The following is a 12,446-nucleotide window of genomic DNA, read 5'->3' on the forward strand; positions in this document are numbered from 1 at the left end:
GCAGGGCTTAATGTATTGTGGATGGAACCTTTTGTAGCGCTGAAATGTCAAGATGTGTTATTCAGCCTGGAATCAGTTGGTATAACTTCGACAGTGGCGGTCCCACCTGTGTACATTTTCCTTTCAAACAATCCATTACTGGTACTATTCATGTTCCTGAGAAGACCTGAGAAGGGAACAAAGTACTTGACAAACCAATCTTTGTAAAGTGAAAAGGGAATAAAGCTTACGTTAAGACTAGGGCTGTCAAACGATTAACATATTTAATCAGTTTTATTGGTTCAAAATGTACTTTAAAGGGAGATTTGTCAAGTATTTATCTTATCAACATGGGAGTGGGCAAATATATGTGTATATTTATTACTGACAGATATTGTCCAGAAAGCCTCACAGGTACTGCATTTAGCGCTATAGGTCGATCACAACCCCCAACCTCCAGACTCCTGAACACTTTTTATCCATGCGCCATAAGAGAACTGAACTCTGTAATGGAAATTCTTTCAGTATTCCAAGATGAGTCCTAATGAACGTTGAAATCAAGATCCCAAACAGATGAAATGTCTTTGTTGTATTTTATTCTTGCAAGAAGAGGCACTGGTTATACAGAGTCGCACAAAGTCTGCAGAAGAGTGCGACTCTGTATAACCAGTGCCTCTTCTTGCAAGAATAAAATACAACAAAGACATTTCATCTGTTTGGGATCTTGATTTCAACGTTCATTAGGACTCATCTTGGAATACTGAAAGAATTTCCATTACAACTCTCACTAGTAATTATTCATTATCACGACTAAGTGCAATAATATATCCTGCTGGAATTGTGCAATAAACTGACTGTGAAATATTGTTTATTCTACCAGTTTATTTATTATATATGTGAGTTGTTGGGTCTATCTATTTATCTTTTTTATCTTGCTTTTATTCTTTTTTGTACCACTGAGAGGAGTTGATCTAAGGTTTCGTTGTACAGCGGTGCAATGACAATAAAGGCATTCATTCACTCATCATTTAGCACAAAAAAATATGCTCAAATCATAACATGGCAAACTCGACAGCTGTCAGTGTGTCAGTGTGCTGACTTGACTATGACTTACCCCCAAACTGCATGTGGTGATCATAAAGTGGGCATGTCTGTAAAGGGGAGACTCGTGGGTACCCATAGAACCCATTTACATTCACATATCTGGAGGTCAGAGGTCAAGGGACCCCTTTGAAAATGGCCATGGCAGTTTTTCCTCGCCAAAATGTAGCGCAAGTTTGGAGAATTGTTTAACCTTCTGACAAGCGAGTATGACATGGTTGGTACCAATGGATTCATTAGGTTTTATAGTTTTCTAGTGAGCCCGCTACAACCATAAATCCTAACTTGTGTTAATGAAATTAGTGGCGTTAAAACAAATTATCATTAACTTGTTATTATCGCGTTTACTTTGACAGCACTAGTAAAAAAAAAACAATCTAAAAAGCATCTTGAGTAGCAATATTCTCACACAGTTACACTTTATAAGCTTCTTCACTAACACTCAATAAGCTTGATTTTATATCTTGAAACATTTTTTGCAACAGATGACACATTCTTCCAAAAAAGAAAATGCTTTAATTCAGCATCACAAAGCGCTTGATTTTCTACCCCAACCTGAACATGGTAGACCTTCCTGCGCAGCATCCTCAAAAACTTTTACTCTGGAATCCCAAAAACTAGACGCCAAGAAGAAGAAGAAGAAGAAAAGGCGTCATCTTCTGCTTCTTCTAGTCCCTCAAGATTAGCTCCCAATGTGACTGCATAAAAATGCCCTCTGTTTAAATGTGTGTGACAAAGAGAGAGATTTAGAGATGGAGAGGAGAGGGAGGGGAGAGTCTAGAGGGATGGAGGGAGTTAGTTACCCATAAAGAGAGAGACAGAGTTGGAGGGGTGTGAGTCAGAGTGAACGACAGAGGGGGTGAGAAAGAGAGAAGAGGAGGAGAGAGAACTTGAAAGAGTGCATAAAACGATGAGAGTGCTAATTTTCCAATTAAACGTTATCTGCATGCAGTGTTGTAGCACGTGCGCGTGTGTGTGCGCGCTCCCTGGATGCTACGCCGCGTTGCCGTCCGCCATTATAATTGGACACAGAAGACTATCTCAGCTCTTCATACAGTGCTGCTGTTGTACTGACGGAGCTGTGTGTGTGTGTGAAAAGGAAGTGCGTATTTGAAAATTCATTTCCAAAAATGCTGCATGTGTGTTTCCCCTTACAGTATGTACGTTGTGTGTGCATCGTGCACACGCCGTTCCACCACAAAAGTGTGTGTGGGTGCAGGGTGAGGGCCGAAGGGTCAAAATATGTTCTCTCGCAGAACAGAGCCTTCCCTTCAACGCCCACAATGCAGTAGGGGGATTTCGCATTTGTGTGCCAGGCACCGACCGGCCAATGAGATCTCTCCATGCTGCCGTGTCAGCATTCCTGTCATACCAGCCGGGGCAGAGAGTCAAGGAGGAGAGTCTTAAACTCTGGGTCACGGGCTGGATGGATCTGATAGATCCCTTATAACCATGTTCAATATCTTCATCACTGCTGTGAGCAGCACTATACGACAGCGTATCAGGGCCATTGTAGGTAAAAAAATAAATAAATTACGGATACGGGGGAGGAGGGGAATATTCAGAGAAGAAACGTCTGAGATCTAAGTGGTAAATCTACGAGAAAAATATACACATATAATATACTCTGAGTTTATAAAGTCATAAATTTGCAAGAAAAAACTTGAGGTGCTATAAAAAGACATATCTAAACTGATATGTATCTCTAGACTAATATCTGAACTCACATCAAAAGAAGACAAAATCAAAGAAGAGAAGACATTTTCCTCACAATTTAGTGGTACAGGTAAAATGTTTTATACTTCTTGTGAACATACTCCCATTGATCTTATTTCCATACATGCATTTTGTACATTCCAGAGACTCGTGGGTACCCATAGAACCCATTTTCATTCACATATCTGGAGGCCAGAGGTCAAGGGACGCCTTTGAAAATGGCCATGAGAGTTTTTCCTTGCCAAAAGTTGGAGCGTTATTTAACCTCCTTTGCGACAAGCTAGTGTGACATGGTTGGTATCGATGGATTTATTAAGTTTTCTAGTTTCATATGATTTCATATGATATCTTCATGCTTTAAAACTGAGCCCGCTACAACCTCCTAAATATCGGTTGCGTTAAAGAAATGAGTGGTGTTAAAACAAATTTGCGTTAACACGTTATTATCCGGTCAGTGGAACAGTTTGAAATATTACAGGGAGAAATTGTACCAGAAGGAGCAGCCAGAGTGAGCTACTAGATGAAAAACTGCAACATTGCAGCTGCTGTATGCATTGAATTCAGTCTATATGCAGTATGTGTTGATTATGTCTTACACTGGAAACATTCTGACAAAAATTCCGAGCTGCAATGAAAATAAATGTTACGTCACGTCCTTCAGTTCCATCTTGACCTGAAAATCCCCCAGTGGAGCTGAGTGCAGTCTGGGGAACAGGAACAGTATAACAGTGTGTCCTACCTTCCACTGGGCCAGCAGGTTGCGGGCTGCCTCCGGCTGCTCCTGCATTCTCTCCTTGTTGGTGGCGTCTATTAAAACGTTGCAGGTCGTCTCAGCCTCCGTCAGCCAGTTGAGGAACTTGTCCAGGTCGAGGTAGGACTGCTGCAGCAGCTTCAGAGCTGCCTCCAGAGCCGCCTCTCTGTCCAACACACTGGAGAGACACACACATGACAAGATACATGTTACCAAGGTAAACTTGTCAATGCTGGCTTGAATTATTATTTTTTTTTTTCTATTTTAAGCATTTTTTTTTTTTATTTACAGGTTCAGTTTGATTCCAAAAACATTTTTTTGTTATTTTAGGGCTGTCAATAGATTAAAATATTTAATCGTGATTAATTGCATGATTGTCCATAGTTAATCACGATTAATCGCACATTTTTAATCTGTTCAAAATGTACCTTAAAGGGAGAGTATTTAATACTCTTATCAACATGGGAGTGGACAAATATGCTAAAGGGAGACTCGTGGGTACCCATAGAGCCCATTTTCATTCACATATCTTGAGGGCAGAGGTCAAGGGACCCCTTTGAAAATGGCCATGCCAGTTTTTCCTCACCAAAATTTAGTTTGGAGCGTTATTTGGCCTCTTTCACGACAAGCTAGTATGACATGGTTGGTACCAATAGATTCTTTAAGTTTTTTAGTTTCATATGATACCAGGATCTTCACTCTAGCTTTAAAACTGAGCCCGCTGCAACCTAAAAATTGCATTCGAATTGACTTTCACAGCCCGAATAAAAACCTTTAGTTTCAGTTTCTTCACAAGGATTTTTAATATGTTGCTAAGAGTTATAATCCTAAAGATTTTCTTGAAATCAAACGCCATTTTTAAAGTTCAGACTGACAGAAAATATCAAAGACAGACAGTTATAAATTCCCTCCACAAAAATACAAAATTACATCATCTGCATAACAATGAATAGAAGTTCATTCGCAGTTTAATTGTTTCAGTAAAGGGAAAATCAAAGTGAGCTGAGCACAGATCTTTGGGGTACTCCATTAAGTACATTAAGACACCCCTATAATGGCAAGGAATGATCAACAGAATCAAACGTCTCCTTTCTTATTCCTTTAGGAATATCAATTGCTTCTTTGAGTCTTTCTCTCTTATGTTCAAACAAGTTGTAGAACGGCGTTTATATACAGTTAGCCCGTGTCGTTACCGTCTGTTGATGTGCGTCCAGGTGGCCACCATGTTGTCGTTGACATGGGTGACCTTGTGCGTGTCGTCATTGGCGTACAGTGTCAGCAGCTTGTCAGCCAGCGCGTTGGTTTCATCCACCGGACCCTGCCACTGCTGCAACTCCTTCAAGAAGAGCTGAGGAATAGTGAAGAAAGAAAGGAGAGAGAAAAGAGATTTTAAAATGTGATGATTCACTCTCACCATCTAAATGTCTTTTGACTCATCCTCAGTGCGTAATTTTGAGCCATCTGTTTATAAATCTCACATGCAAGGTGGAAAAACAGTGTGTGCATGTAAATTATGACTAATTGTTATGCTAATTTAGACAGAAATCTCAGAGAAACATTTTTGAATCCTTCACACAGTCAGTGACTGGCCCAACCTTCAGTTCAGCGTTTTGTCTCTTCACGTCTTCCACCGTGTACGTGATCTCCTGCCAGGACTCCAACCTCTCACTGGCCCGCTTGATGACATGATCCACTCCCTTCTTGGCGTCCAGCCAGTCGGTGGAGTCCTGCAGCATGTTGTGGAGCTGCTTCGTCCTGTCGGAGAGTTTGGTCTGAGAGTCTTCCCAGTGAGTCTGAAGCCTGTCGACTACAATGACAGAAAGAAAGAAAACATTTTTATAATTATAACGATAATGTGCAAAATACTGCTTTGCTGTTGTGTTTTGTTTGTTTACTGCCACTGAAGAGTGCCAAATGTTGATATGTATTTTATTCTACACAGTCTTATGTACTGAAATGTATACCTACCTATACCAACGGTGAATAACAAGTATAAAACGCCCAATCATAATTGGACTATGGGGGATATTAATTGAGGATTGTAGCCCTTCTTTTGCTGGTACACGGAGGTTTTACTCAGGTAAAAAAAGAAAGTAGAAACGAAAAGAAAATTGCATGTTTGAGCTCATGCAATACCTATTTTAAAGGATAAGACAAATGTCTAATTCTATATTTTTGGTCAACAAATCCAATGACAAGACCAAAACTTAGGGCCGGTTCTCGCCCTTTTGGGTCCCTGATATTGTTAATGTTCAGTCAGTTTCACTACAACAGGAGTTACAGCAGTGAAAAGTGTATTTCTTTCTTGCTTCATTTATAAATTTGTACATTTGTGTCTCAATGCAGAACATTTTTTTCAACTTGTTTTTTTTAAGAGGGTGCCTAGCGCCCCCCAGAAGGTGAGGCTCTAGGCGACCGCCTATAGGGCGTATGCCTTAAGCCAGCCCTGCCAAAACTAACAGTGTGTGTGGAACATGTCACCCAGTGCAACAGTGTGGCTCATTGATGTGATTTTAATAGCTTTTTTGGACAACAATGGAGCTCTATGGCACAGAGGAAGAAGATATATTAGGCTTGGATACACACATAATACTTGTATATTTATTGTTGGTTTAGCTCTGCACATGGGATTTGATGACAGACTTATCCTTTCCTTCCTTTCCTATCCTTTTAGGAGGATGGAATGAAGTTGAATTGGTGAAAATATTTCTTTCTCCAAAGGGGAGAATGACCTACTGGTTTAGTGCGTCTGGACCTTAAGAGAAAACAGTCTTTCACAAGATTGTGTGAGTGTGTGTGTGTGTGTGTGTGAGACATACTGCGTTCTGTGATAGCATTGCGGGTCTCCTGGTTGCTGGTTTTGTTTTTCAGGTTCTGGGCTGCTGTGACCTGTCTCTCCAGGAGGGGGTGCCGCTGGTCCATCTCCTGCAGAGACACCTGAAAACACAAAATCAAAGTTGATAAATCTGTTGGCCCAGGAGCCCAACAGTTCCCTCAGTGTTTTGTTGATACCAGTGATCTCTGAGGTCCTCACCTTGAGCCTGCTGATGTTGTCATCGATGTCGTCCAGGTCGGCCACCACCACGCGCTTGTTCTGCACCATGTTATCCAGCATGGTTAGCCAATCGGTGAGCTCAGCCCAGGACTTGTTGAACTGAGCCAGTGCCGCAGATTCAGGCTGGGAACTTCCTGTCAGAGTTTCATCTGGGACACACACACACACACACAGACACAATGGTCAAACCATTTATTCATGTCTAGTTTATAAACTGGAACTCTTCCTCTCTTTCTATCTCTCTCAGTATCAAGACTTCCGAGGCTTGTTTGTGTGTTGGGAGGATAAATTGCCAATGCTACTACCCAGCCAACATGGTGATGTGGGCCCCACATGGGTTATGCTGGGGGTACATGGGTACCAAGTGGGTATGGGGCCAAAATGGGCATCTTATCCGGGGCCCACTTGGATCAACTAAGTAGGTCCCACATGGGCTCCCCATGTGAGCTACCCAAGTGGGTTCTAGGTGGGTCACTAATGGGAAATTAGTGCATGGGGCCAAAATGGAAACTGGACAAACCCACTTTCAACACATATTTCAGGCCATGTAGTCCCCCTGTAGTTCCCACATAGAACTTAAACCTGGGACTGAGATGGGTTTTGGTTTATGTTGCCCAGATTGGGCCCATATAACTCCCAGTGTACTCCTGCATGAAACCCACAAGGGCAACTGGCAGGGGGCCATTATGGAACCCATGGACAATCCCATATAGGGCCCATTTTGCAGCCCATTTACTACCCACATGGGCCCCACATACAGATGTTGGCTGGGTAGCTGCAGTTTATCACTGGAATTTTGTGATGTTAGCTACTTAGCTAGGTAGCTACAGCTGACAGTTGTCTATCAAAGTGTGGCTTGCAGTAAAACAAAAGTCTTAGAAATATACTTTTTTTTTTTAATGCTAAGGTTTTTTAAAACACTAATGTTATTTTCTTAATGTTAATTTTTTAACGCTAATGTTGATTTTCTTTATGCTAGCCTTACTTAAATGACAAAAGTTTTTTAGAGCTCTCTGGAGGCACACAAGTCGACTGACACACACAGAAGAAAATTAAGTCTTACTGGCTTTTTTGGCTACTAGCAGAGCAGCCATCCTCTCCTTATGCTGCCGAAGCAGCTCCAGGATCACAGTCCAGTCTTCCCTTAACTTGACGTACTTCACCTGTCACCACACACACACACACAAAGTCAGAGACAACGGCATCACAGATAATCAACAAGAATGCTGTTTTCAATAGATAGATAACTCATTGACAGGATGTTTGATCTCCTCACTTTGTCTGGTTGGCCGAGAGGACTTTCCTTGTACAGGTGATCGGCTCGCTCCAAAACTGACTCCACTTCTGGCTGCTTGACTTGCACTTCCTCAATGAGCTGGAGAAACAAACGGACAAACTTAAAGACCCCTTTTCTGTTAGTAACCATGATGAGGTGTTTAGTGGGCGGAGCGTTAAAGGTCCCATATCGTGCTAATTTCGAGTTCATACTTGTATTTTATGTTTCTACTAGAACATGTTTACATTCTCTAATGTTAAAAAAAAACACTTTATTTTCCTCATACTGTCTGTCTGAATATACCTGTATTTTAGCCTCTGTCTGAAACGCTCCGTTTTAATGCATTGCAACGGAATTGCGTTGCTAGGCAACAGCTTGGGTCCATGTTTACTTACTGTCAGCTGATGTTATTTACATACACTGCAACAGGAAATAAACTGGGACACATTAAGAATGTTTTTGTTTAAAACCGTGTCTTGGTCTAAATATTGTATATTCGTGGCATCACAAATGGACAGAAATCTTAACGTCTTGTTTCAAACGCACAATTTCTGAATACGGGCTGTGTATATTTCTCCGTATATTGAGTGTTTTGATAGTTTAACAGTATTTATATAACACTTAAACTTGCTTTATAATATAAAAGACATGAAAATCGCACTTTTTACAATATGGGACCTTTAAGTGGTGGCAGAATAATTCTCTGAACACGTTAGTTAACGCTGGCTAGCAAGTTTTGTTGGCTTGTTTTTTTTTTTAACAATGGCTGAATAAAATACTAGTTTCTCTCAATATGTGCTTTCACTCACTCTCCAGGATCACAAGTGTTAGTTGAGAAAGTTAATATTAACCATCGGGACCAGATTAGCCGACCCTTACGACCCCTTTGTGTTAGCCTCCAGTCTTTCCTTTGTTTTGCCTCCAGTTTCACACCGTGACAGGGTGTAAAAGGGTCTATTTCATCCAATTTGGGTTTGAATTTTATGGTAACAAGGGTATATATATTGCGGAAAATATGTGTCCTACCCTAGCTGGTGGTTCCTCAGGGCTGTGCTCTAGCTTGGCTCTGGTGCCGGACGCCCAGACTGACAGGCCGTCCAGCTCACCCTGAAACTTCTCCAGGTCCCTCAGCAGACCCTCGATCTCCAGCTGACGCTCCGGCAGAGCCCTGGACGCCTAAAGAAAAACGGGCTGTGATTTATACATAACACTCTCATCAATCAATGACTAAGGGCAGTTTGGGTTGACTTATACTCATAATGACTGTGATATTTCAGGTATGAGTTAGGCTTTCATAACTTGTCATGAGTACTACTCAGCCTGTCAAAACAGATGTGTAGGGTCTTTCAAGTCTGAGAAAATAACCCTGATGACGTCATCAGGGTAGATGTGGCTGGGGGACTAAATGTATTGCAGAAAGCATGTGTTACAAATTGTGAGTATGGAGTTTACTATGTAAGGAGGGTTTAATCCAGTGTTGACCCATACAAGGGAGTTTAAATCAGGATATCTCTGCTGCTTCAATTCAAATTTACCACTGACTACAATTAAGAAGCTGATTGAAAAAATAGGTTTTCAGGACCTTTAACATGGCGAACTTGTTGGCAAACAGTTGCTTGTTTGCACATTAAGCAGACACAGAAACATTATCATTCATTTGGAGTCATGTTTGTATCCAGTGGACACCTGATGAATATAAACTCAATATTCCATCAACTCCTGAGAAAAATATCTGTTTGTTTAGCTGCACTGCTCAAATGTTTACCAGCGTGTCTCTAACTGTATCTGTCTGATGTTTGGGGCGGCTACAGAACATCATGATGTACGTGGTATGATTTTATAGCCTGGTGCAGCTTTGTTCTATGGAAGCCCTGAGAGGCAAGAGAAAGTAAAAATCTGGTGATCAATTTCCAAACCTGATCTAAATGGTTTTCTCTCCTGTGTTTATGACTTGAGAACAGGTGGGGAAAAAAACAGTTTTGCCAGGTGAAAAAAAAAACACATGGTACACATATTGCATATGCATTTTTATTGGCGCTAATCTGCCGTTAGGGATAACATGAATGCTTTTAATCCTATTTAGAAACATGGGATAGTGGTGCACTTCAACCTCTAAATGAGTATTTATTACAACAACAAAAAAATTAACCTGAGAAAAAAAAATAAAAAATGACAAAACCACTTTCACACAGATGAAAAAAGAAATTATCCTGGCAAAACCTTTTGTTCACCTGTTCTTAAGTCATAAAACACAGGAGAGAAAACAATTTAGATCAGACTTAAAAAATGGATCACCAGATTTTTTCTCCCTTGCCTCTCGGGGCTTCCGTATTGTTCTGATGAGACAAGATGAACATTTACTAAACGCTGGCGTGCTGTTAGCTGTCGTATTCACAGTGTTAGCTGCTGACCTGAGCCCAGCGAGCGTTGATGATCCTGATGTCTTTCTGTCTGTCGGCAGGAAGTGTTATCTGTTTGTGTCTGGTGTTCAGATCCTCCATCGCCGCCTTCTTGGCAGGAAGCTCCTCCACACGTGTCTGACACACACACACACACACAGTCATACAGGTTGAATTTAATAAGAATTCATTGCAGCGGCTCAATGTAGGACAAGCTCTTTCAGTCTAATTATGTAAATTCACACAGCCGAATACACGCACACACACACACACACACACACACACACACTACCAATAAAGTGTTTTTTCAAGGTTGAATTTCAGAATGAAACATTATAGCATCTCATTGGAAACTATAATACCATCTTAATTAAATTAAACAAACCAACACACACACATGTAAGCACATGCAAATGTTCTTTAAAGCTGAGTGTAATAAAGAACTGTATCTCATTTACACTATGATAGTAGCTAAATTAAATTACACTCATAAACACACACACACACACACACACACAATCACACACACAGAGCTCAGTGGCTCATTAGAACTGCTGTGTTGGTGTCTTGATGGTACCTGGACTTTGTCCAGAGTGTCTCTGATGTGCTGTGGCTCTGCAGGCTGCAGAGGGATGGCCAGGACGCCCTCCGCTTTGTCCAACCAGCCCAGCATGGAGCCCATGTTTTCCTGCAGCTCTGCAGTCGCTGTGCGTGCCTCCGAGGACCTGCGGGGGTGGAGGGCGGCAGTGAGAGAAAAAGGAGGGAAAGAGGGTGAGACATGAATGCCCCCATGGAGCAAAGTCGGAATGGCTCAGTTGGATAAGGCACACAACAGCGTGGGTCTCACTTTCAGCCCCGGAATTAAAGGATGGAAAAAAAAAAAAAAATTCTACATAGACAATAGACTATACCTCCACCTTCCAAGGCTTATTGTATCAGAGCTATGGGGGCACACATGCATAATAGAATGTGGATACATAGACAGATATTTACAAATGACGCTCCGGTTCGGGTCGGGTTTTGGTCTACTTTTAGTGAATGTATAATGTAAAAAGAAATAAAAATGAAGGATCTATGTTCTAAGCTTCTTGTTCAGGGCCGCTGGTGTTATTTACGTGACGACGCATGAACGCAACACATGTACTTCCCGCTAGCATCGACCAGAAGAGGACAGAGCTGAAGTACATCCAAGGTGGATGCTGTCCTCTTCCTCCATCATCTATTCCTACATGACAACTCCAAATAAACCACGATGGTTGGATTATGTACAAAGTTCAGCTAACAACGGTTACATGGTCATTAACAAAGACAAGTTGTGGGTTCAAGATGAAAACAATACTTGACAATCGTCGATGGTAAGGCTCAACTTGTATTATTTATGACTGCTGATAACCTTGCGTAGGCTGTGTGACTGTGTGTGTTCAAACAATCTAAAACAATGCCTTGTTGACGTTCATGTAATGTTCCCCACGTGTTACACACTAGCATGCAAGCTGTAACCATGGTAACAATTGCATGACAGGGTTTAAAAACGGGCTCTTTTTCTCTTTTCACATACCTGCCAATGGTTTAACACTATACTAATGATCTAGAGGTGGCTGTAATGCACCAACGAAAGGCAGAGAAGAACGATACTAGCAAGTACACATGGATGGAAACAATGCAGGCTTCAAACTTTTAAAGGGTAACTGGACTTTGTAGTAAAATACCTTCTCTTGCGCTCGTTGAGCTGCTGGCAGACGTTGGTCCAGCGAGTGTTGAGTAGTTTGAGCATAGTGCGGAGCCGCGAGGCGTCGTCTGCCGTGCTCAACTGGCTGATGTCCTCTCCTGCGGAGTTCACTCGGCTTAACACCACTTCCTGGAGAGGTATGGCCTCCGTCAGGTCCTGCACGCACACACACACACACAGCGGGTGACTAGGGTTTTCATTGTTGGACTTATGCCGGGTTCAGACTACACAATATATTTGTCTGTTCTGGTGGTCACTGTGTCAGATTAGGTGATTATAGAGTCAAAAGAGGGATTGGTTTCCCCCAAAAGGGAGCATGGTCATGAGGGCCTACTCTGGATGACGTATTGCCGGTTTGATGTATACTATGCCTTTAAATGCTTTGAGTACTGCGATTTTTTTTTTTTTTTTATGTGAACCAACCATTTAAGGTTCTCCAC

At 41.7% G+C, this 12,446-nt stretch overlaps 1 protein-coding gene across 11 annotated transcripts in view; it reads right to left on the minus strand.

Moving 5' to 3' along the window:
* Positions 1–12,446, minus strand: part of dmd (dystrophin) — a 309,740-nt gene that overhangs the window by 63,628 nt on the left and 233,666 nt on the right. For 8 of the 11 annotated variants that reach the window (XM_037762036.1, XM_037762033.1, XM_037762039.1 and 5 more), the window contains 11 exons: positions 11,987–12,162; positions 10,855–11,002; positions 10,290–10,415; positions 8,905–9,054; positions 7,879–7,977; positions 7,666–7,765; positions 6,582–6,751; positions 6,367–6,484; positions 5,143–5,354; positions 4,741–4,895; positions 3,536–3,725 (listed from right to left, as the gene is read on the minus strand). In XM_037762036.1, the coding sequence (XP_037617964.1) occupies positions 3,536–3,725; positions 4,741–4,895; positions 5,143–5,354; positions 6,367–6,484; positions 6,582–6,751; positions 7,666–7,765; positions 7,879–7,977; positions 8,905–9,054; positions 10,290–10,415; positions 10,855–11,002; positions 11,987–12,162 (1,644 nt within the window). Of the gene's footprint in view, positions 1–1,635; positions 1,776–3,535; positions 3,726–4,740; positions 4,896–5,142; positions 5,355–6,366; positions 6,485–6,581; positions 6,752–7,665; positions 7,766–7,878; positions 7,978–8,904; positions 9,055–10,289; positions 10,416–10,854; positions 11,003–11,986; positions 12,163–12,446 lie in introns of those variants that run through there. The other 3 variants (XM_037762043.1, XM_037762041.1, XM_037762040.1) reach the window with 1 other exon arrangement.

The sequence above is a fragment of the Sebastes umbrosus genome, chromosome 24 (genome assembly GCF_015220745.1).
Source record: "Sebastes umbrosus isolate fSebUmb1 chromosome 24, fSebUmb1.pri, whole genome shotgun sequence".
In the NCBI taxonomy this organism is placed as follows: Eukaryota; Metazoa; Chordata; class Actinopteri; order Perciformes; family Sebastidae; genus Sebastes; species Sebastes umbrosus.